At 40.0% G+C, this 26,960-nt stretch overlaps 1 protein-coding gene across 6 annotated transcripts in view; it reads right to left on the reverse strand.

Moving 5' to 3' along the window:
• grid2 (glutamate receptor, ionotropic, delta 2) overlaps window positions 1–26,960 on the reverse strand; it is a 444,752-nt gene that overhangs the window by 83,965 nt on the left and 333,827 nt on the right. For all 6 annotated transcript variants that reach the window (XR_015843122.1, XR_015843125.1, XR_015843126.1 and 3 more), the window contains exons 10-11: window positions 20,957–21,154; window positions 18,811–19,123 (exon numbers count right to left, since the gene is read on the reverse strand). Coding sequence is in view for 2 of the 6 variants with exons in the window: in XM_088295450.1 (XP_088151576.1) it covers window positions 18,811–19,123; window positions 20,957–21,154 (511 nt within the window). In the remaining 4 variants the exon portion in view is untranslated. The remainder of the gene's footprint in view (window positions 1–18,810; window positions 19,124–20,956; window positions 21,155–26,960) is intronic.

Genomic DNA, 26,960 nt, shown 5'->3' on the forward strand with positions numbered 1-26,960 from the left:
ATTGGTGGTAATGCGATAAAATATTCAATATCTGGGGTAACCGTGTAGTGTAACACATTAGGCACTATATTTTTGTAATATTATTCCAGTTACTAGTCCGGTGTCAACAGTGATGCCAGGTTTGTTTAAAATCATGATTTAAGAGTAAACAGTGAGATACGTGACACAAGTTTACATTTTACTTGCCCAACAGTGGCTTCACAGCACAGATGGAGCTCAATGCATATATTTTGGGGGGTGGCACGGCTCAGTGGTAGAGTGGTCGGTTTTCAGCCTAAAGGTGTTGGATCGATTCATGGCCATTGTGACCATGTCCAAGTATCCTTGAGCAAGATACTGACCCGGCTTGGTCTTGATGGTATGTCATCAGTAGGTAGATGTGACAGCACTGTGAAGCGCTTTGAGGGCCTTAATAGGTGGAAAGGCGCTATATAAACTATATTAAGTTATTTATTTTTTTTTTTTTATAAGGTCATAATCTCAATTTTTAAATGGGGACGTTAGGAGGTGGAACACTTTGCTCCAAATTAATATTTTATTTAAAGAAAAGCTAAAACAAATACCAAAATGTCTATTTTTGAATGATATTAAAGTTTGAAAGCTGTCAGTAACGACAATATAGTAGGATATTTTATAACTTTTTTTTTTAAACATTTATCGTTTCTGCAATGCATTTTAAGTAACAATTGTTTAAAGACAGTTTCTTTTTTTACTGACCAACATTTATTCATGGTGTTGATTTTGAAACTGCATAGTGTAGCAGTCGATTACAATAATATAAAATATACTTGTTTTAGGAATAAAGGCCATGCCTCGTTTTTGATGCACAATTAGGCCTACGACACAAATGTATTTTAATGTCGATCATGATGGTGGTATCTAAAATATTTTTTTTGGAGCTCATATTTGTTTTAAAAAGGTTTTGAATCAGTGCTTCAGCGCAAATTGGACACCAGCTTCCATTCTAATCACAAGACCTTATGTACTGCACTCTATGCACTTGCCCTGTAAAATATCCCTGCTTTTGGTTTTTATTACAGAAATATAGTGCACTATTGCCACCAAATGGGCTACTAAATTTCACAGTAGCACACCCACACACACGCACACGCACACAATTGGCGTAGTCCCGCAGTGTCGGGCCCAGCAGGGTAGCTGTTCAATCATTTTAGATAATGGAGAAACATTTAAGTACGTCGGCATGAAAGTGAGTAGAGAACAGAGCATCCGTTTTAAAACGAGAAGAGAAAAATGCGGAATATATTTGATCATGTGGTGAGGAAAACCAAATCACTGAATATTATACTGATATAAAGCAAATCACATGAGTGAAGGGCACAGATGTTATCCTTAAAAAAAAAAAAAAGAAAAAAGAAAAAGGTACGTGGCCAACATGTCGGTCTGGCACCTGTTCCCACAGCCCACATTCTTAAAGAGGTAATGTACTGGAAAAGGCCCAAACTTTAATATACTGAGAACACAGTCAATGTCTTTGCTCAGTCATGCTCAAACACGAACAAGCCAGGCCAGTGCCCGCCAACTGAAAAAAAAGAACAGCAATAGTGCTATGAGTAGATTGGTCATCAATTCTCAAAAATAATTAAAGATTAATTTAATAGTTGATTAGTTGTCGATTAATCGCTCAACCGCTAGTCTATTCCTTCACATTCTCTTTTTATGCAATACAGTCCACTATTTTTCTTTGGTAAAAGACGCAAAAAGTTTGTTATATTTGGGTGGTCGGATTGTATTAGTGGCATCGCCAACCATTTTGATGAGGAAGACCTGATTTAATATACTAGTAAATTGAGTGACAACTATGGTCACGGAACAAATGAAACTTGCACTCGCACTATTTGAAGCGTCTCCTTGAAGTTTGCCATTAAAGTATGCAAGTGGATGACTTAGCCGGAAACCAACTATATTTTGAGTGAAAGTATTTCCTAAAAGAAGGAAGACTGTTTCAATACTAATATGCTATCTTGAGGTGTGGTATAATTCCCTCCGCTCAATTCATGATGTGTAACGCATTTAATCTCCTGACTTCATCTTTGCCGAGTCAACATGATCAGAAGCGCAGCATGTGTAATAGGAATATGACTTTCAAATGGGGAAGGGGGGGAAGAAAATAGGAATTAAAATTGCACCACGTTGACCCCTGGGTGTTGGAATGGGGGCTCTGTAGTCTCTAATCGGAGCTGGCTCGGTTTCACGAGAAAGCGGGATGAAATGAAAAAATTGAAAATGTAGTATTCCCTGAGATACACTCCACAAAGTGCTCGCCATCAGCAGCCAAGTGTGTGTTTGTGTGAGTGTACAAACGTGTATCAAGCCGATGCTGTACATTAAACTCTACCTCCATACACTGGTGATGTTTGGATGGTGCGTTGAGACATTTATAGAGCAGTGAAGATGCTTTATGACGATTCCATCCAGTCAGTGATGCATACAAATACAGAACTGGTATTTAAAAAAAATATGTATGAAAGGTAGATTTCAAACCAGGAAAAAATGTATCTTTCATTACAGTTCATTCCATTTAATAAAATTAAGCAAAATAAATGAAAAACAAAAACATCAGTAGCTTAGAAATAAAAGAGAACCTACACAACAAAACAAAAACCTACAAAATTTGTATGCATTTACAATCTAAATAGAATGTATTTATCACTATATGTGCCACACGACTGGCTGGGCAGTCCAGGTGGTGCAGCGTCTCAGTCCCTGTCTTTTGCCAACCCAAAGTATAATACTGCTCTCACTAATTATAATCGGTGGCAAAAAGAATGGGAAAGCACTGCCATGTGGCCACTTTAGGTTTTTACTATTTTCTCAAATTTTAGGTCACTCGGACTAAATAAAAACTTTCGCAAAAAACATCAACCAAACCACGGCGTGTGGATGAGTGAACGCGCAAGTGCGTGTGTGCGTGTGTGTGCACGCCCTTTCGAGACACTCTGGTCATCTTGCTGCATCATCACTTGTAAACATTCATTAAAATTGGCTGACTTTTCGAGCCTTAGAGAGCTTTTCCTTTAGTGAGTGAACGAGGGGAGGGCTGGCAAGCCGCTTCAAAACTCCAACGGGCAAAGTGTGGAGGTCGCTGATAAAACACGACACTGTGCGTGTGGACTGAATATATATATATATATATATATATATATATATATATATATATTATATATGAAATTCAGATCATTGAAGAAAAGGACCCATGGTGGGTGACATTGGAAACATTCTATTTTCTTCCCCGCCAGCTTTATCAGCACTTCAGCCTGACTCTTCACACTTGAACGCAACACAAATGTGACAAAGTCAGCAGAAATTCCTGCCTTTATTTACAGGCTCCTCTACAGCATATGGATCAATACAATCTGTGTATAATATAAGAAGAACAAGAGCCAATACATGCACGCAGGGTTATGTGCGTGAATGCGTGCGTGTGTATCCCTTCATGGTGGATGGGACATTTTTTTTTGTGTGCAGCCAAGCATTTTGTTTCCTAGAGGGCAAAAGTTGGGCCTTGAAGACAAAGAAGAAAATAGTCTATTAGACTTCATGGCCGAGTTCAAACACCACGCCGCTTGTTTTCAATTATATGCTTTCTCTCGGCCATGCGGTTGGATCCCAAAGAGCCCATCTTGGGAAGAATTGATTTCCAGCAAAAACATGGCAAACTTTTCCAACTGGGAGGCAGTGTGAGAGCCAATGGTGGACAATGAAAAGTGACTCGTGGACGAGAAGCAAACAAAATGTCTTCCCGAAGCGATGTCACCGAGATATGCTCATACAAATGTTCTGTCTCATGCAAATGAACAACTGCTTACCACAGCGACCGCCACGACTGCAAGCTATGCCAACCCGAGTGTGACTTTGCATCATATTGATGACTACCAAGCTTGCGGCTGCTGAAGAAAGTACAGCGGGCACTTTCTGCACTACATTTTGGGATGTAATTTAAGTTTATAAAGATTTTTGGGGGACTGTGGAGACTCTACTAGTGTCAAAAGAACAAAAATAAGAATTTGTAAAGTAATCCTCTGCATATTCAAGTTTCACTATTCACCAGCTCACATTTGTTTTCTCTGGAACCTATCCCCACCTATAAGGTGAACAACTCATCTTTTGTAGATTTGTCTGTTCTTTCCGATGCGCCACAAAATATGCAGCAAGTGTCATTTGAATTAAAAAAAAGGTCGCTCTAAAAATTTCGACACTACCTGGTGTTGCAATAATATCATACCAAAGCAGCGATAATTAAATAGATGACTAGAAACAACAATACTGAAACTATATTCCACTGTCTGTTCAAAATCACAAGTGTTACTTGAAATGGCAACGAAGCATACTAGGAAAGCATCCCTGCAATCTTATCAGCCTGCAAAGTAGTAAACTAGAAGTGTCAAATAAGAGCGCTACTCATATTGTATCGGACGATATTGGAATCACACTACCACAATATCGGTATCAGATCGGAAGTGGAAAATGTTGTATCGGGACACCCCTATATGTTGATATATTCAATCTACGTTATACAACTCCTTTAATCTTGATGTTAGCATTCGTTAGCGTTTTTTCACACCTTCAATTTCCAAGGTAATAGCAACCCCACGTCGCCAAATGTTAATTTGCCTAACCCATGAAAATGTAAGGTTGTCACAACAGCTCAGAAGCGGCGCTTAATTGGCGGATCGCGTTCGACCCAGCATCCGTCACCTGGGATTCGTTGAAGCCGCAGCAATCACTGCGTATATTTTAGTCTCCTCGCCTCCAATAAGCAGACTTTTCTCTTCTCAACGTGCGAGTCGTCAAGGTCAGCTTTTTGAGCTGAGTGCAGCCTGAACAAAGAACACTCTTAATTGTTTCCTGATTGACATTGTCTATGCGGCAACATTTTTTCACTATATAATCATCCAAGTTTTTTGTCGTTTGGGTAAATTTAGAACTTTGTTTTAGGAGAACAATACATTTCGGAATGGTATGCAAAGGGGACTAATGGAAATTTGTAGTGGGGTGTTAAATGAGTAGTTTCACTTTGAGCAGCCGTTACGTTACTTTGAATTCATACACAGAAGACAGGTGACATTTTGATAGCTTGTATCCAAATGTTGGGTATCAGGGGGCCTACCCACCCATCAAATGGGAAATCCAGTAACCAAGCAAAACTTTTGTTATCCACCCATTTCCTGTGCGCCTGTGAGTGAGTAAAGTAAACACTTGTGCACACACAAAAAGCTCTCGTCATGCCGTGTGTAGACATCTCAGTACAGTACCATATTCAGTTTTTTTTTTTTTTTTTGGTCAAGCCCTTCTCTATTGCACCTAGGTCGAACAGTTATGAAAATAGGGAGCGCACTACCACCTCTGCTCTTGAACGCAAACAGCCATTATGAACTCATTCACTGCCATTGACGGATATAGAAGCCAAAAGTACATTTTACCGGGGCTGGCAGTGAATGAATGGAACAGATGTTATAGAAACACTTGGGAAACATTTGAAATTGTGAAAAAAATATGCATTTTTTTGTTTACTTTAAAAACAAGATATTGGTATTTCCAGCTCTTCCCAAAACTAGTTCAGGAATGTGTGAGTTGTATTACAGTAGATTTTAATTCAACTGAGACTACATGCAAAAAAAAGTCAGGAAAAAAGTGTTATTGATCCACAACTAATCGGACATTTTTTTCGGACAGAAACTTCTTTTATTCTACATCTCCATGTAGCTTGATTTTTCTCCCTTTTCTTTTTTTTACTCTCTGTAGACTTAAAGGAGGGTTTTTCAGGGTCTAATTAAATGTGACACAATGCAATTACGCACTCAGACTTATGAAAAGAGAAACCTGGCAGGCTTTCCAGCTAACATGCGCAGTAATTGCTCTCTATTCCTTTTTAAGCGACTTTCCATAATCAATGACGTCGTGAACTCGTACTCATAACTCAAATATGCTTGTTGAAAAAAAAAGCAGTGAAATGAAAAAGGCACAATTTAACCTCCATACCATCTAGCAGAAGAAATTATAAAACATTACAAGAAACCAGATAAAAATACCAACTGTAATAAGCAATTACCAGTTCTGTCAAAACCAAAAACTATTACTACATACCTTGATCACACGTCAGTACCAGATACCAGTACAGATACCAAATACTATTACGGGATACCAGAATCTATTACTAGATACCAAATTCCATTACCAGATGCCAAATACCATTGGCAGAGTCAAGATGCACTCTGAGTTCTTTTCTTCAGTCTGTTGGCTCTCTTTGTATTTTTCTCTGTTTCCTCAAAGCAGTGCAGGCAGGAATTGAGGAAGCCGGCACACACCTGGGTGCAATTATCATTAGCCCCGTGGCCACACAAGGAAGGCACCAGATCAGCCCTGTGTCCTTGCCATTTGATGTGCTAAATTTAGTCTTTCGACCTTGTTGCCGCTGTACGTGGACGCTGCTTTCCAGGTAACCGTCCTTCTTTTAGTTGCGGTTTGTTTGTGTTGCTATTCTCTCTATTGTTGCTTTTCATGTATTAGTCTGTTGCACACTGAGTACAATGACAATAAAGGCCATTCTGATTCAGATTTTTGTAGTACTGTAAAACATTTTTGAATCAGTACTTGTGAGCAATATTTGAATTGTTATAAGAACCATTTCCTACTTATTTTTAGCACCTTATGTTACGAATAATTCTGATACCACAACATTTGTGTAAATAATGCAGAGTCCTCCAACACTTTAAAGTACGCATTCAATATTTGTAAAGTTTCTTTGTATATAATTATTTGATATATGAATGCTATGTCCATGTTTGCTTTGCTGACTTATGTGTAAATGGCAAATGTGGCTTATGGCTTCTGTTAAGGCTCAGAGATTTTTTTTAGGGGGGTGGGGGACTGCAAACAACTAGTGTTCTGTTGTGTGATTTCACAGTAAACTGTTGTCGTTTGACTATTTGCGCCGGATGCCCTTGTTGACACTAGGAAACGGCAAGTTGCAGGGGTGGGCAAACTTTTTGATTGGCGGGCCACAATGGGTTCTAAAGTTTGACAGAGGGGCCTGACCAGGAGCAGATGGATGGAGAGTTTTGGTAACCTCACCTCATCGGAGAAAAAAAATACTTTTACTTTTAAATGAAAGTGAACAAAAGCATCACAACAATATATATGTCTTTGAAAAACCACAGTATTTGGAAAATAAAACAAGGTTTATTCATTTAATTTTTTTTCAAGTTTGGCGGGCCAGATTAAAACGTTTCACGGGCTGCATGTGGCCCCCGGGCCGTAGTTTGCCCACACCTGGCATAAAGGTAATTGCCAAGGGACCCAAGTGGATGTTACCATTAGCCCTGGCCAGGATTTGATCCCCTGGGTCCGAAATGCACCCCACTGAGCCATCCAGCCACCTGAATTAGAACAGTAAACAATATGGATAACTTTTTTTTTTAACATTAGTTCTTCTTCAACTCATATCGCTTCTGTCGTTTTTACCAACATGTGGTGGTATCGTCAAATTTACCAGCGGGCCCTTGCAACTAAAACAGCATGAGTGAACATTCAAGATGGAGCCAGGAAACATTTGAACAGAAAGTGATAATCAACACATTCATTATGCCCTGACACATGCAATGCAAGCATGCTGGGTAATGGCCAATGTGCACAAAATTAATCTTGCACAAACTGAACTGAATGGCCCTTTGTATCATGTTCTATTCATTGTTTGGTAACTGCTCATGATTATGTTCATTATTGTTATGGCACTTCTTTTTTTTTTTCTTTCCTGCAACAGGCTGCTGTCAGCACCCTCACTGCCACACAGTAACAATTGCCCAGTACACGTAGCAGATACTGAGCACAATTACCAGATAAATGACACATACCATGACCAAACAGCATATGGACGTCATTACCATATACCAAACACTATTAACAGACATCAAATAGAATTGCCAAAAATAATACATTAGCCGACACCACAAACCAAATGTGATTTCCACTTACCAAATACCTTTACAGCCCTAGATACCAGCTACATAATACTGTTACTAATGACCAGATTACCGTTACTGGATACCAAATACCGTTACCAGCCAAATACCATTATCACTTACAAAATATAAATACTAGATAGCAAGTTACATTACTACATACTAAATACATACATATTAAAATCACAAGCTAGCGAATAGATACATTTCAAAATACCACTCCAGATAGATACTACTTACAAAATCCCAAAAAGTCAAAATGTATTTTATTTTTTTCAGAAATCAATCATTCTGCTCAGTCCCCATTAAGGATGGTTTGGTCTCCTTGATGACGCAATGTTAATGGCTCAACTGCTATGCCATTATTTGGCGTTTCCTGAACAGGTGATGGTTTTGAAAATGCAAAGTGTCCACTTGATGCCAGTAAAAAATACCATGACCGATTCCTTTTCCAGTGATGCCTTGGCCAATAAGTTCCTGTTGTTCTGTGACTACACTCATAACTCATTTCGTTCATTTACCAAATTATCATTAATCCATTCCGGCGCCACGTTGTCCTTCTTCTGAAGTTGTGGAGTAAATTGCAGGAATAAAATCCTTTTTTTTAATTTATTTTATTTAAATTTGTATTGTTATGTGATCTGTCTGCATGTATTGCTACATCGTGCTTAATGGGTTAGAAGAACACTAACTACATCATTGCTAACACTGAGCCAGTCTATTTCTTTTTGCATTCTGGTGTTCGCATGAGGCTAGTGAATCCCAAAGTCAACGTTTTGCGGTCGTTTTAAATACTCAATTTCTTTTATATTCAGTTTGACGGTAAACTTCAACTTTTTGGGATAATTGTCCACCATGTGCCAAAACAGCTGCATGTTGAGAAGTGAGTTGAGTTCTCTGTCGACATTTAGCGTTCGTACCTTACTTTTTGGCCGCAAGTAGAAAAAAAAAACTCAGGTATGGCACTCGTGAGTCAAGGTCCTACTGTGCCATTATAAGAAACAAGATTTGCTAATCACCACGAACAAATTTCCATGGGAACCAAGAGCCGCGCATTTTAGACACCTATATCTTGGATGTCTATACAAAGTCCGCACTCACACACACTGAAGAGGACATGCAAATGCAATTCGACTTCTAAAAGGAGAGAATTGAGTGAGTGATGATCCATGAGAGCAAGAGAAAGGAAAATGAGAAAGCCAAGCGAGGAGAAAAGAACAGAAGAGTGTTGAATCTAATAGAGCTGCTGTGAGACTTCCTCTTCTCCCATGGATGGATGGCGATATAAAAAAAGGGCACGATGGGAGGAGGTGGCACTGCCTCCACTTCAGCAAAACACCACAACTCTGTTGGGATAATGGATCGGAGAAAGTTTGGTCCAGTAGAAGAAGCAAAAGAAGAAGAGAGGAAGAGGCAGTGATGAGAATGCTGACTTCTCAGCAGTGCAGCACAGCAGAGGCAGAGGTAATGATGGAGGGGATGCGACTGCTTTTTGCACACTGAGAGGCTGAGATGGAGGAGCGTTACGCTACAACAAGAAGGAGGAAATAGAAACAGCCCAACTCTTCATTCCAAACCACAAATATCAGGGCCATATACTTTTTTGGGCAATTTATGAAATTTCTTTAATTTTTGCTCAAGTAATTTCCATTCTGGGAAGAAATTGTTCATGTTCATCAGATATGTCTTTTTATTCTTTTGTATGGCAGTTGATGAACAGCTAAAACGAATACTGCAGCCACCTAGACGAGTGGAACCGCAATCCAATCGGAATTCCACATGTGGAGTCTGTATGTTCGATTTTCTTCCATAAAGCCATGTAATGAATTTTGTTCATGGTCTTACCTCCCACAGGTCAGGATGCTAACTTGAGGGTTCGCCGCTACTAAGTGAGACAAAGAGAACGCCTGGGAAATATTTATGCGAGACGCTTATTCAACACGACGCACGAGTTTTGTTTGTGACTCTTCCACTTTAGCTCAAGATGAACAGTTCAGGTCGGGACAACGGCAAGGAGGAAGTGAGCGATAGGACACACAGGGAGACAAGAAGCTATCCCAACATGAGACACGATTAAAAGAACATGCTACCATGTCCACTTCCATACTCCGTCACGTCTTGTTTCTTTTTATTCTTTCTGTCCGTGGCTAATCCAGTTTACATAACAGAGCCTTCCTCTGTACAATAAGTCCTTCTGATTGATAAAAGAGTCCAGTTTCCGGAATAAGCAAGGAAATTTGTAACATGAAGACTTTCTGTTCAGACTTTATACTTTTAGAGCTGTATTCGTTGTACATAAAAACATGCACGCAAAAACGTTTTGTAAGAAGCAACTCACTCTGAAAAAGGACATAATGGCACTTTCAGCGGTTTGTCTTGTATTATTTGACACTCAGTCCTCAAAAACCTGTTGAACTTATTCCACTTGAATTTTGAACTTTGTTAACTCATTTGTCATCACCTCAACATGAATACCATTGCATCCTAGCTAGATCAAAAATTGCCTTTGCATTAAAACCGCAAGAGCTTCATCCACGTGCAATTCACTCGACAAAACGCAAACATTAACATTCAACAAAGATTGTCTACTGCCATTAGAACCTCATTGATGTGAGGGATTTTTAGAAAGCTCATTTAGTTTCAGGGTTGACTGTTTGATCATAACTCTTTTTTTCCTAGAATTAACCAAAAAGGGTGTGGTGCTCCCTAGTGGTGAGCGAGATTTAGTGCAGGCATTAAGTCTCAAATCACCGTTCGCTACAAGTGTATGTCGTTCAGACTTCAGAGCATTGTGTTCGGCGGCTTCGAACACGACTGCAGAGGTCGCTCCACAATCTTGGAACAAATGATAATAAGTGTCAGTGTCAAGATTCTGCAGTGACTGTGAGGCAGCTGAAGCATACAGCACAACGGTGCCGCATCACACTGAGGATGATGGAGGTGAAAAACAAAAGCAGAACCTGCTGTGAGGCCCGGAATGACCTGAGGCGATGGAGAAAACAGATTCTTTCTTTGCTCTTTTTTTTACAAACGACTTCAACGTGATGTTTCTATGATCATGTTGAGTCAATCATGACTCACACAAATTTAAATCACTCCACCTTTTTTATGTAGACATTATTAATGACTGAGTTTAGGGATGGAAACCATTTCTGTTTTATTTGGTGTTTATTTCCAAGGCGTTATTTTCACAACAAAGTCCACGCACTGTTGATGCAAGGCCTGATTGTTTGAGTTAATCAGCAGCGTTATCAAAACAGTCTCATCTGGATACTGTTGTTGTCGGAATAATACAAATTTATTTGAGGATGAACGGCAATCCTCTGTCTATAAGGTCAACTTTTATTTTGATTGAGCTTGATAATAGTACACTGTACACAACAAACTAATCACAGTCACATCATCTAAATTTTTGTCCAAGCTAAGTGCTTATCAAATGACTTCAAACATGAATCTGTACACTCGATATCCAGAATAAAGTTCGATTCTTTTGGCGGCAAGGTGTTACCCGAATGTGTACTTAAGTTGGAGCATGCTGTAGTCACCACCGCAATTGTGAAGTCATTACTTGTATGAAACAAACTTCAAGGCTATGAAGAACAAACTGGAAGCATGCTGGTAACGACATTTACCTTCTTGTTCCACATGACGACATTTCTTAAGCTGCTTTGCAAACTTGAACGCTGCAAGAATGCTGTTCTTAAGCATGTAACGCTGTAAGTCATGTCATTGCAAAACCTGAACAAATGGAAGGTCAAGCAGCATCCTGAATTTACAGAGTTGCACGTGGATTAGTGAAACTAATTTCTTTTATTAGCAATAAGCCAGAAATCTGAGCAATATGGAGGGTGACCAGCAATGTTCATACTCGCTTCCACCGGAGCTTGATGATTGGAGCATTTGTGCAAAATAGCGAAGTTGGTAATCACTTCCGTTTCCTGTCACGTCTGCATGATGTGTCGCAGCCTTCTTCCCTCAAATGCCTTTGGGCCATTTTGTTTTTTTGCATTCTGGGGTCCTCGCATGCCACCCCCTCCCTCTCGTCACTCCCCTCCTCCCAAGCTCTCGCTCTAGTCACTGCCTCTGGTGGCTCATTTCAAAATCCAAACGCGGGTGTGCAAGACTGCAAATGAGCACATTTCCCCTTCCCTGCAGGCTCTTGCTCTGGCCAGTGTGTGCACAGTGGCCAGCCAATACTCTGCTAATGTTATCTGTTTGCCTTCTATCGTGGGAGCTGGTGGTCCAGGCCTTAACTCTCATTCAACCATCTCCCCCTGCAGGCTCGGCGAAATCCTGGAAGGATCTTTGCGCCACCGGCCAAAGACAAGTTTGAAACTCAGAACTCTTAGTCATGTTAACTACGAGTCCGCTGCTCTGTCCAGAGTCATAACAAACCATGCAATTAGGAAACAAGAAAGGTTCCTTGGGGGAAACCACACCACAGTGTACTGTATGGGCGGCTTGTTTTTTTTAAGGCAAAACAGTATCTGGAAACTAACTGATTTGGACGTATGAGTTGGAATGAGAGACACGAACAAAAATTAACAATGGAGAAGTACAAGTGTCTGCTTTACAACATTTAATTCTCAGCATGTGGCTTTTACCCACAATAAGGAGATTAGTTTATCTGAAAAGAGACTAAGGGCCTTTAAGTAGTCGGCGAGTTGTTTGTTTATTTGGCGCATTGCTGTTCTCTTGAAACAGCGCCATCTCGCGCTTTTCCGCGCTGGCTTTAAGCCTGTCTGGGGCGCACATACGCTGTAATGTTAATCTGGTTCAACCGCAATGTAAACAGAAGCATTATGGGTAGGAAGTCTCATTGTGACTTGGGGTTAGTAACAGAATCCGAAAGTTATGGCACATTTCACACACAAATAGTTAAGATGCAAAACCTCCCTTTTCTTGCAGCACAACAAAATTTTTGATCATTTAGAAAAGGAAGCACGTTGTGGCTGATGCCTCTTTTTTTCCATTTCTGACACGTTCAATCGTGTGGGGAAACTAGCTGATGTTAGCACACACAGGTTATGGAGTGTGCTTGATGTAACTTTGTAACACCAACATATTGTAGCGTCCACTATGGATTACGACGGAATTAGTCAGTGAACTCCCGTTTATTAACAACCAAAACAGTGTGTGTATGCCGTGTTTGACATCAAAAGGGAAATATCTCATACACTCTCACTCGCGAACACGGTGATGCGTTTTTGAACTGTTTGCAACAAGCCCTCACTGGCATCACAGAAAAATAAAAAAAAGCATAAATACGTTTGTTGCAATATACTTACGACATTATGCTGCTGCAAAAAAGTATGTTCCTGTTAATATCATTCGCGTAAGGATTTTTTGTTTGTAACGTGCATTGGTTTTGTTAATTACTATTAAATTCATTGTAGTGAAGAAAAGCCAAACATTTTAGATAAAGGTTAATTAGAAACATAAAAAAACGATCTTTATTTTAGTTTTCGCAGTGCATTTTCCTAATTTACTAGCATACTCTGATTTCACGACCTTCTACACTTAAAGAAATGCTTGTTGCCCAAGAAGAATGAAATTTGATTTTAAGTATTTTATATTTTATATTGCAACTACGCATAGCGTATGGTTTTGGTTCCGTTTTAAAATGCACTAAATAATTACAATTACTAAGCATTTTAAGGCCACAGTATTGCCTTCAATTTAAACTGCAGCATCATTTATAAACATCTCAGAAATGCTGGCACAAGCTGCAAAGTCAAATCCGAATTGTATCATCCTATTAATTAGTACATTGTATTTTGAAGAATTCAAGCTGTAAGCTAATTATGTTCATATGCGAGCAGCTGCATGCTGGTGCGACAAGCCACAATTTACATACAATCTGATCAGTCGATTCAACGCGATTACTGTTGGTGATTTGTCGACTACCAAAATAATCGTTTGTGACAGCCCTAGCGCCAATCAGCATTGTCCAGGGCTAAAGACCAGCAAGAGCTATTGTTAAAATTCACGTTTATTTTGTGATGACAAACCTGCTGGACCGGTGACCATTGACCATCTCGCAATGGTTCATGATTTTTTTTCCTTTGATTAGCTGGCCCTACCCACTCAATTAAAAAGCGTCACAGATTAATGTCATGGTGAGCTGAGATAAGCCACATCTATGCACTGTCCAACATGAGAGTTAATAAGAAATATTAGGATCAGAGACTAAGAAATCCAAATTAAGATCAAGACGGGAGATGAAGGAAACATAAAAGTGTGAAACTTCAAGGAAATGAAGGCAACGAGAGAGAGGAAATATGAAAAGAACAAGTATGTCGTCTCTTAGCATGCACCTTGTCCTCAGGCTCAGTCAGGGTAAAAAAAAAGCCCAGGGCAAAACATTGGGGTGTTTGACTTCACTCTTATCATCCGCAAAGCCACCCCAATTCTCTTTCCCCTACTGTTTCGAAGGGGTTACATTCCAAGTTGATGCACAAATGATATTAGAAAGGTGTTGTGTGAAAACTGTAGTTTAAATGACAGAATAGTTGATAATGTGGTCTGAGTGCAAAGGACTGCAGGTTCAGTTCTGCAGTTTACAATTGTAGCTCCCCCTTGCCAAAGCTCCAATTATACTGAACAGTTAAAAACAAACAGCTCAGTCCCAAAGCAAAAGCAATGATTTTCCAAGATTTTGACTGATGACTGGTTGAAAACAAGGAAGTAAGAGATGAACACAAACTTGTTCTGTTTTCCTGACGACATGGCCGTGTCAACTGTTATTTCAGTCACTGGTGCGAGCCGCATAGTTTCGGACAACTAAATGAAGAATCCAAATTGAGAATCATTTGAAAGCGTTCAAATGATCCGACCGGAATCGTTGAATTTGAAATGATGTCCAACCGTACTCTACGCTGTTTCATTCCCTCATTTTCATCCCGGACAGCGACTCCTCCAAGTAATAACTACTATTTAATACGGCCATTGAGAAAGATGGAGATACATAAAAATAGCATCGCTAAAGTTTTTTTAAAAAAAACAGCTGGAGAAATTTCTGATTGGCTGGTAATTTTAGAGTCACCTGCCACATTGGCTAGTATTGAAAAAGTTGATTTAAAACCCAGGTTTAGGGTGAACTGGAGCCTTTCCCAGCTGACTTTGAGCCAAGGGGAAAAAGGCCCACCATAGACTCTTCACCAGCCAATCACAATAGTGGATTAAATGAATGATGTTGAATGGAAAAACAGTGTGAATAGGATTCAGTGGTTCATGTTTAAACACATAAAATAGAATTAGAAAAAATAGAGAACCTGAACAAAAATTAGCTGGAACATGATAAGACACAAACGTCTCCAAACTCCTGTTTAACCGACATTTTTTTGTGATTTGGAAAAAGATTTAGACAAATATGAATGATTTGAGAACTTTATCCACCATTAATGTGACCTACATAGCAGAACCTGTACAACTGAATTAAAAAATATTTCAGATTGGGGAAGTCAAAATAAAGAACTATGTTGTTGAACAAGTGTGACCACCAACTTATAACGTGGTTGTGTTCATATTTAAAATGTTCATGTTAAATGAAAGTCAGCTTCACCTGTCATTTTGTAGCCACATCTTACAGACCAAGACATGGCCGACAGAGCGCTTTCAAAGCATCAGAGGATCTCAATGTTCAAAGGTATCAGCGAAGACAAGGCTACGAAAGAATTTCAATCAAATGTATAATGAAACGCAGTGAAGTCATCCTCAAGAGAAGTGAATATAGTAAAACAGAGACATTAGTAAGACTGGGCGTCCTTCCCAATGTAAGGAAAAGTCATTCCGTTTAATAACTTTCCCAAAGTCTCGAATTAAAAAAAAAAAGTGACGAGCAACAAATCGTGTTGCAGTCTCATTAAGGACTTGAGACAGTAAAATAGAGACAATAAGAACAACCTACAGGAAAAGGCTTGTGTTTGACTTCCAAAGTCCACTGCATTTAGTTGTCTCTGCTTTCCAGGTGACTATTTACAGCAGGCTCAACTTCACCCTGCAGCGAGATGAGTGTTCATGCTTGGCTAAATTCTAAGCGAGATATTTCTGGCCCACCAAATCGGTGACGAATCACCTGTGACCAAAGTGCTGCTCTACTCTCTCACGCACACACACAATCAGAAACACAACTGCATTTTCGTGCACAGCAGCTCAACAACAAGCAGCTCAAAATGAGATCCTTCCTCACTTGTTTTCCTCACTAATGACGCCATGACTAAAATGTTAATTACCCCTAAAAAGAGAAATGATTGCCAAAAATCAAACAGCAATTAGCGTGCATCATCCTTAGCGCTATTAGCTGCTACAGTAAGATGGAAGATTATTGAGCGAAGGGCGGCATGCTCCACAACGCCTGGTTGAGCATTTTTTTGCGGGTAGAAAGGAAACTTGGAAAGAAAATATGGCAACAATTCCACAGAAATCAAGAGAAAGAGGCACAAGGGAAGGAGACATCACTTATTCTAGAGGAGCTCAAGTGCCTATGCAATAAAATGGAGACTGTGGAGTCGAAAACGACTGCTCCAGGAGTTAAGGCACAGCAACAGCTAAGGTCAACATGTCGGACAACATGGTTGCTAGTTCAGCCACTTTTCGAACCACACTATTTTTCAAGAAGGGACTACCAGGTTGAATTCATCCTAAAAGAAAGAAACACGATGGAAGGAAATCACTGAGCCAAAGCAGTCATTTATTGACAGTGACAAACTTTTGAGCAGAAGTATGTGCTTCCAACCCAAATGTTTTACGATTTGGCCATGCCCCAGCTGGGCAACTTATCATGAAAAAAGTAAGTGTTGAAGTCCAAGATATCTTTGTTACTCTTTGACAACAAACATTTGAACCAGCTGGGCCAAGCTGTTTGACAGCTCATTTTACTAGAATAATAAATATCTGGAAGCCCATTTCTAGACACTCAAAGACGCTTGCTTCAGTTAAGTTGCTGAGCATTTAAGAATTTTATTTATTGGTGGTCAGGTTTAGATCTTCTACAATAGTTATATTTCTAGTGGTAGACATGCACCTCATGCAGTATGCGAGGTCTTCTGACAACTCCAATCAGACATATACCAAAGAAAAACTGCCTGCTGACCTCAAACGATTTACAGCCACTCACAGAAAAAGATCTTAATACAAACGACCCACATGCCCCTTTGCCAGGTCTAAATACAAATAAGTCATTTTTGGATTGTATGTCTGTATTGGGAAATTTTCATGATTTCTAATTGGCCTCTGCTGGGTTAGCGTGAGATACAGTAGCAACCGTGGGAATCAACCTCAATCATTCCGATTCTTATTTCCACAACCCTCATCACTTCTCAAGGTCGTGACACTCCATTCCAAATCCTTTCCCTTGATATCTGCACCTGAGCACCGACCGGTGGATTGCAGGGAATCTTAGGAGAGATAACTCGGAGAAGGTCAATACCCAGCAAGTCAATCCTAGAGGGACAAATATTTATTTCCTTGTGTTTTCCTATTATTAAGTGCAGAAGGTCAGTAACAAATCCACTGCTGCACTGGAAAAGTTTGGAAAATGACAAGATAGGAGGTAATACTGAGTATTGCTAGTTTCATTACCAACTGCATGTTTTGCATACAGTGATTACATTCAGTTCATTTAAGAATAGTTTAGATAGTAAGGATGTCCAAACGTTTTCCTCTAAGGATCAGATACATTAAAATGGAAGCACCAACTCGACCACAGAGCTGGGCAGCCCGTCCCGGGGGCGGAACATTCCAACCCTTAGTCCTGGCCGGAGGTCCATTTTTGGGGCAGGGGTGACTAATTTTTATGAATAAGGCCGGAGGGTCGAGGCCGGAAGGCTAGCCAGAAAAGAGTCTCGAGTAACTTTTAAATTATTATTAAGCAAAATTTAAGAAACATCGTTTACAAATGTAAGACAGACACGCTACCATACTCACTTTTTAAAGGGATACTTTGCTAATTTTGAAATTATCAGCAGTAAAAAAATGTTTTGCTGTCTATAATGATTTTGATAACTTCATTATTTCAAATCTACAATTAACACTTTTAAAAATGCCTGTCGACTGGAAAAAAAAAAAACGTGTTGTTGAAGGCTCAGGTAACAACCAATCACGGTTCACCAAATATTTACAAGCTGATCCAACCTACAAATATCTGAAAATAAAACAAAAATAAAGTACGTCAAACATATACTTGAAGATGTTGCAACAAAGAGCTCAAGAGTTTTAAAAAAAAAAAAAATTTATATAATTTTGACAACAATCCTTTCACTTTTATTGAAAAGGATCATCGGCTCCAAATATCAATTATCGGCCTCCCTGAATATTAATAATCAGTATTGGTCGCGCCCTGAGGGAAAAAACAAAAAAAGCAACAAAAAAAACCAAACATCGTTTTGGCTCTACAAAGTAGCAGTGTGGTTGAGGGTGGACTATGCGGTTATGACAAAAAACAAGAAGCGCAGGGACTGGGGTAAACAAACTAATCGAGCAGACAACACCGGTGGACGAATGCATGGATCTTTATCGGCATATTTATATCACAAAACAACAATTATCACTCATTGTCGTGATGCCATCTTTGCCAATCATCAAGACATGACTCAAAGCAAGGCCTACGCTGGTGACAACATTTTTATCCACTGGGCAATGGGCAAAACACATGTTTGGTAGGCGTGCACTAGTTGCCGCATCGCCCAATCAGCTCGGAGTATTGTACTAAATGTCCCGCCTTTCCCAAACAGATTACAGCAGTCCCTTGATAGTGTCAAGAACTTATTTGAGTGATTCACAGCATCAATCTTGCTCTTGCCAGGTCATCAGAGAGGCATTGTGTACGTACCTTGCTGTACGAAGGAGCCATACACGAACCACATGGAGTTGTAGAGCGTCGTGGAAGACACGGAGCCCATGGGCAGTCGAGGTGGGTTGAGCCAGTTGAGCAAGTAGACCAGGATGCCAACCAGCAGCACTGTGCCCGCGATGCATGCCCACAGCGACAGGTCAAAGGGCGCCAGGCAGGCGAACATGTCCACCGTGCGCTCGGCTTTGCGCAGCAGAACACCCACCGAGTAGTCCATGTAGCGTGTGGTGAAGTCTACAACGCTCTCGCGATCCGGCGTGATTGTCAGAGCAGAGAGTCCAACGTCAGCTCGCTGGAGGACAAGCACATGAAGGTTCATGAAAAATGGGCGACACATCAAGAATCACAATGGAAAATTTAGCACCCCTAATCAATCAATCTATCCATCAGAGGAGGCAGCATACACTGCATTTTTTACCGGTTGTGTAAGGGGTCTCACATTTGAAAAACAGTTTTAGAATTAGAAAAATAAAATCACGCAAGAACGAGTGTAATTCACTTGAGTGACGGACCAAATGCTATCGTAACATTCAGATTTTGGCCAAAAACTACAGTTGGGTACACTAAAATTTGTTGGCCATTTTTGGTGCAGGAGCCTGAATCAACACTTTACATTTTCCTTTTGTTGGTGTACCACCCAGTGACGTATGATCCGCTAGTGTCCACTGCTGAAAATGGTGGAGATGGAGCCCAGGTGTAAAACTCAAGGCCCGGGGGGCAGATCCAGTCCGCCACATCACTTTATGTGGCCCGATAAAAAAATAAATATGTATAAGCCTACGAATGTATTGTCGTCTGTTTATAATTCAAGACAACAAATGACTTCTTAATTTTTGCCTGTAAGTGGGATGATTTGCACTTGAAAAACCCATGAGTCAGTGAGTGCAATTAAAATGAGCTTTAACAAAAAATAAGCTAATTAAAATGTTTCCAGTCCCTGGAGTTTTGCTAGCAGCTGTAGACATCTGCTAGGACCCTGTAGGATTCAGAATGTATTAACTGTGATATTCCAACAAAACGTGCCTCCAAATGTGAACCCAGTTGGAATTGACCACCCTCTAGTGGCTAATTGGGGAAAAACAATATGGTAAATACACACACATACATGGCGACTTTTACATTGCACACTCTATGGGCACTTCCTTAGGTACAACTAAATATCAGTAACAAAGCTTGCAACGTTTACACCATTTCATTAGAGGTGTCTCATCTATCGTGCCTTGTGACTGTGATTGTAATATACTGAAATGGAAGACAAATAAGTGCAACACCCAAAATATTTTTTTTGTCCTCAAGATCGACAGAGTAGAAATTGTCTCCCATCAGAAGTGCTATTCTTCATACACGCAACTGCTGGGCAATTAGAACTGTTACTGACCAAATCCGCAGCACCTCTTGCAGTGTGTAAACCGTCTCCTAACTGGAATCATTTATTCTTTACAAAATATTTATCCGTTGGGAAAATGACAATTTGCCTCGTGGTGTTTTGTAATATTGTTTTATATATTAGTGGATGGATATTTATAGATTTATCAAGAATTCCATGGAAAAGAAAGGTCTTAAACTCCTTTGAGATAAGATCTACCGACAAGCTTTAGTCCCAACATGACTACTGTTCTTCTGTCCATTTCAGCAGTCTGAGAAACTATAAAGTACAGTTGTTCTCGTTGTCTTCTGCCTACATTACATAAAAAAGAACCCTTTGTGTTATTTGTCCTGTTATAGTCCACTCCACCGAGTGTGCTCGAAGAGTTCAATCTGAGTTGTCAATATAAGGGAGTTAACGTGAAGCCCCCGCGGTAGCTTCATTTAAATATTTACTTTGGACGCAACATGATTTCCTTTCTGGGATGCTAGAAGGCGAGCAAAAGATTGTGTGCAAAATCCCAGGCCCCTCCCTCCCCCCACGGGAGTCCGAGGCCATGCTTAGCATAAGTGACGCCAATGGCACGTGACGTTTTACATGCTCGCTCTTGTGAATTGCTTCTGTGTTTCGCATAAATAGAAAATACATCCTTTTGGGTTGCTAGTCAACAATTTCCTTTCCATTCATCCAATCATGAAGCTTTAAAACGCCACTTTAATAGCAGTTGCTCATGTATCTGCGCAAAGATATATGTCTCACCTTAAAAACAAGTTCCCCCATGAGTCCATTCCAATGGCCGTCGGCCTGCAAGCTGCCATACTTGTGATCCGGTGCAATGTAGATCTCGTACTTGAAACCCAAATAGTTGGACAGGGCATCTAGGACGTCGATGGAAAAGCCCTGGTACTTCTTGGGTTTGCCAAGAACGTTTTCAGACACCATCACGAACGGCTCCTCCTGGAAAGCCAACAAACAAACAGAGTGAGTTGGCCAATCAATACAGCAGTCATTTAAAGGTTTACACCTCCCAATTACTAAGGGGCCCATTACAGCGCTGCCTGTGTGCATTTGTCTGTAGTAAACACACAAGTAGAGCTGTAGTCAAGGCTACAAAAACCAAGACCAAAACAATGAATTGAAAACAAATCACAACCAAAAAGCACAGTCAAGTTCAAAACGACAAAGAGTTAAAAACCAAATAAACGCCAAATATACGGAAGACTAAACTTACTTTGAGGAGGTCTCTCTCTCTCCCCTCAATTATGAGATGTTTTTATAGTCAACTTTTTTTTTTTTTCAATTTCATTCGACAGTCTCTCATTCGCTTGACATTTGAAAGACGAAACGGCTATGCATCTATTATTAGTTTTTATTATTCTTATTATCCTGAATACTGTAGATTTGCAAATGTTCCCAATTTATAATCATCCACCAGTGGGCTTGTTTTCATTTTTTTTGTCCTCAGTGTACTGTATTTTCAAATGTGCTTGGGACAAGAGCAGCCCCCCGACTGCTCATCAATATGTGTGCGGCATCTAAAGGGCAGCTGCCTGTTGACGTTAACGACATCCAGCAAACATTTGACATTTAAGGCAATTAAAAAGCAGGGCTCAGGGGGTGAAAACCCAACCTCTTTTCAGCATCAAAGCAGTAAAAATAAACCCCCCCCCCAAAAAAACAAGAGGGGCACTTTATTTCGGCACTTGCACTTTGTGGTGGGAATTTTCACTTAAAAGGCTTAAAACCGCTCGCACAAACCTCCATATTGATGAGTGAAATGTTTTTGACCAATATGTCTGCTAGATTTATGGAAGGCCATTGCGCGATTGCGTTGATTGCAGCTGCCTGTTGTTCATGCACACACACACACAAACACACACCCCCCTACTCGCGTGCACATACACACCCAGACACACAAACACACCCACACAATGCGATTAACTTGGTGGTTTCTAATCCTCGCTAGCTGTGGCCGTTCAATAAGCTATTAGGCACTGAGTGGACATGCATGCCAAGACCCTTTCTCACTGAACACATCCATCAGTCCAGGCAGGAACACCCACTAAAACACACACACTCTAGCGCACACACTCACACACGAAGAGTTGTGCTAATGCCGAGTTGCCCCTGATTTCATCCTAATGAATGTTCTTTAACGCAATAAAATCAAACAAACGCATTGTTTTATGGTTCTTTTTAGTTCTACTCCACTGAAGAAAGCAAACTGACCAGTATTAAAACCACAAATCAAAAGGGAAATCCTCAAAAGATGGTTGTAAAGTAATGACAAAAGCTGAAAGAGAATAATGTCAAGACGTTGCGAGAATGAAACCAAACTACATCACAAAACTTATATACTATTACAGGAAAAACATGATCAAGCTACAAGACAATCTGTTTTGTTACATAAATAAAACGATTGTTACTCGAAAAAATGCGAAATGAACCTATCCATCCATTGTTTGTTCCTGATCTCCTCACAAGGCATGCTGGAGCCTATCCCAGCCATCATTGGGCAGTCGGCGAGGTACACCCCGGACTGGTTGCCATGACAAAATTGTTAATATGAGCCTAATGTAACAATGGTAGAAAGGTAAGAGTCGCACTCTTACGTGACTTAAGTCACAGGGTTCTATTTGCGCTCGAAGAAAACTTGGCACATCTTGATTTTGGCGTGTAATTTTCTGTGTTCATGTTTTTGGAATGTGGGGAACCAAGATTCAAACTCAGCGCCTCATAACTGAGGCAGTGTGTCAACCACAAGACAGCTGTGCTTCGAACCACTTTGGTTTCATAAAATAGCCACGGACGTACAGCTTGATGTACGACTTGTGCAACTTGTAACAAGCTGAACAAAACACATGAGAGCACTTGATGACTCCCCCCAAGTGTAAATGTCAGAGCAGACTTTTAGTTGAGCTCATTATCCCGTGAAAAGTGTGTTTGAGGTGAGAGGTTTCCAGCTGAAAAAAGAAAAAAAAAGGCACCTCGATCCCTACAAATAAAATGTCAAGTAAAAAAAAAAAAAAAAGGCCAGCAACTGGGCTTAATCAATAATGTCAGATTTTAAGAGTTGCTAAAAGTTTTCAGGGGCGAAGGCTCATTTAATCATCCTAAAAAAGTTGGGCTGGATGGCCTCACTTTGAGCTGCCGGCCTCAATCAATACCAAGTCGATGCTTTTAACGCTTAACAGCTCCGAGCCTAAAAATTGCACTGTGAGTCGGTTGCCTTTTTGAGGCTTCAACGCTCCGTTTTCTCTCGTCTGTTATTCGGCGCTCTCATCCTTTTCCCTCCTGCCACTCCCCAGCTGCAACATACCAGTTGGTGCTTTTCCACACTGCCACATCGTCGTCTTTCCCTAAACATATGCCAGAGATACCGCGTTTCCTCTCCGCCCGTCTAGCCAAGCATCACATCCATCAAGGCGACAATTCTCCTTATTTGTCGAGCGTGAAAAATGTTATCGCATCCGTCTGCATGTGGCAAGCAAGCAAACCCCTCCTCTCAATCCTTACTTTCCACCTCCTGTCTTCTACCGCATATTCAATCTGGCACCAGCCACAAGCCTTCCGATTGCTGTTTTGCACATGAGAAATCGCAATTGTCTGTATGTTTAAGTCCATTTAAAAGCAGGAGACGAACTGGCGGCGAAGGAACACGGACAATAAATACTTGCTAAAAATCGTGAGGAATCAACGACACGACAGTGTGTGGGAAGTTGAGATGGGAAGTTTTTAAGCAAATCACGACGGATGGGAACAAAAAACTATTTGAATCCAAAAATCTTTTTTTTATTTGAAAGATACGAGTGGATCGAATCGAATCAACTTGTTCCACTTACAAACATATTGAGAATCGAATCGTCTTTTATTGTATAAATATATCTTAGAAAGAAACAGCACGATAACAGCACTGACATGTCATTCAAATGTATGTAAAATTACAACAAAAAGTCATTACCCTCTCCGACTACGACATGCCATAATAAATTTATTCGTAATTCCACTGAGTCGAACCCAATTGAATGGTTCCACTTTCAAATCTAAAAATTCTTGAATTGACAACTGACATTGAAATCCATATTGAATTGTCGTTTGTTGCGAGATACTCACGCCTAACGGATTAAAGTAAATAAATGAATGAAGAAATTAGCAAATAACACATTCTAAATTGCAAATATGCAGTAGTTCACTGCAAAATTCTTGCACTTCATCATTCACGTCCTGCTAGATTTTTTGTTCCGCTATATGACAGCAAATCATGGGTTACAGTGATTTCTTTTTTGTCTTTGACTAGTGTGATGGATGCTCTTGCATGTGGCAAAGAGCCAGGGTGACACATTTTCTGCAGATGTGACAGTCACCGACCAGGCTGTCCTTCTTGAAGGCACATATCGTATTATTTGTATTCAAAAAGGTTTGCATGCATGTTTTTAGAATGTGGGAGGAAGGACTACCCATTGGGAAAAAAAACATGCAAGAACAAGCGGAAACAAACCTCTTGCCTATGAGGCAGACAATCTTATGTCCCAATTTTGTCACCTACCATTAATTTAAATGGGAAAATTAGTTTTGAAATTCAAACAAAGCCATGAATCTGATTGTGTTCGACATTGACATATTCACTGCATAAACACACAAGTTAATTACCATAAAGGGTAACAATTATATTATAATATATATATATATATATATATATATATATATATATATATACACACACACACACATACATACAAACACACACGCGCACGCACACACGTTATGGTAAAGTTTTCTCAGAACAGTGTGATGTCATCATTTGACACCGAGATGTTCTCTCCGAGCGGCTTTGAAAAGTATAAAAGATATCAGGTTCTCAAGGAAAGCCAGAAAACATGGAAATATAATCCCTTTGGCCAAGGCTGTCACTTCAGTGCAGCCGTTAAAGACAAAAAATAGTGAGGGAGGTGAGTCACCGAGGAAATTTATGGGCTGTCGGTACCATTCAGGCTCCTGTCAAGAAGAAACATTTTAACGTGGACTGATGACCTTAAAAAGACTCCAATTCTATTGCGGCAAAATATCAATTTTAGACCCATTTGCAAGGGAGCTGCTTCCGCTAATGAGCACCATCAACACGCAATTGGTGCAGTATCCTCCATTTATTAATCGATATGGGTCTCACCTAATCAATGGACTTGAGAGTTGTTTTTCTAATAGCGGTATGATCAATCAAATGGTTAATAACTAGTTCAACATGCATGGAATTAAGGCATCCGTTTATGTGGTACCCTTGAGAGAGATGATCTATCCAGACATGCAAAATAAAGACATGGGAGCACCAAGGCAACACAAAACAATTTGTTCTCACAGGTCCCTTCACAGCTATTGTCATCCTGCACAGTCATTCTTGCAGTGGAATTTTTAACAAAGCATGAATGTTCTGGACTCCTGTTTAAAAGCCAGTGTTGTATTAATACCAGACTAAGGATGATGATTGCAACATCTTCTGACTAACACACCGGCTGCAGCCACGATTAATGAGCCACATGCTGCTTCACCAGGTCTCAAGGCACAATTCCAGTATTTGATCCCACATAGCAGCCTGTTTTTGTGATTTTTGGTTACATTTAGGAACTGATTATTTCATCCTGCAGATTCCTTCTTGTGGTAAAATAAAAACACATGAATGTCCTGAGCCCCTCTTTCTATTTGTATAAATAATAGATTATCTGAATGTAGAACACCATTTTCGAGGTAGCACAGCAGCTGCATTGAAATAATTGCTCACAAATGCTTACAGTTATTTGGTTCTGTACATGCAAAAATAACCAAAAATGAGCCACGTGCTGCTTCAACATGTATTAAAACAAAGACAGGCAGCTTGTTTTGATGAATTTCTGTTCCATTCCATCAATGAATTCATACAGCAAACACAATCCTGTGATGAACTGAAAAAGCATGAATGTTCTGAAATCCTGTTACAGTTGCGGTATAAACAATAGATGCTCACGTTATAGTACAGGTCCCCTAATTAACACGGAAGCTGCTGTTAGACTGAAACCCAAATTTGCCGTCGTGACCGATTTCATCTGTCAATATGATCATTTTAAAATTGTCAAATCCAGCTTTTTCAATATTTTAACCCATTACAACTTAAGACAAAGATAAAGTTCTAACATCAAAGCCACAAAACAGCCCAAAACATTTTACAATTTTATGACGTTTTTTTTTTTTTTTTCACTCTTTGTTACAAAGTTAAAGAGATACGAAAGGTCAAAGTATTGTAAAACAGTAGGGGTGTCCCGATGAGATATCGGCACGAAAAGAAAACTACAAAAAAAGAACATCGGACACTTAGACTTAACACTCAATACACAAGCTGTTCATTTCAGCCTCCGCTCCTGCTCTTCTATTCAGCAGTATCTGGATTTACAGTCACTTGGAGACAGTACAAAAATAACCACATGCTGCTTCACCATGTCTCAAGACAAAGACACAATTACATTTGATCACATGTAGCAGCCTTTTCTGGGAAATTTCCATTAGATTTAATTGATTCTTTTGCCCATCCTTGGTCCAGCAGATAAAAGTGTGACAACATTAATGAAAGCGATGTAGGTCTTTCCACCTTGTTAGAGGATCAAGAAAGTCTAACCGGGGGAAAGAAAAGAAAAAAGGGAAAGCAGAAGAAAGGGAGTGCCACAAAGATGTTGAGCATCATCGCTTTCTTCCCGGCGTCTCTCACTTCAAAGATGGGATATGAAGAATTTACAGTGGT

Source organism: Idiotropiscis lumnitzeri, chromosome 1, assembly GCF_059441095.1.
Source record: "Idiotropiscis lumnitzeri isolate Australia: NSW breed Sydney's pygmy pipehorse chromosome 1, RoL_Ilum_1.0, whole genome shotgun sequence".
NCBI lineage: Eukaryota > Metazoa > Chordata > Actinopteri > Syngnathiformes > Syngnathidae > Idiotropiscis > Idiotropiscis lumnitzeri.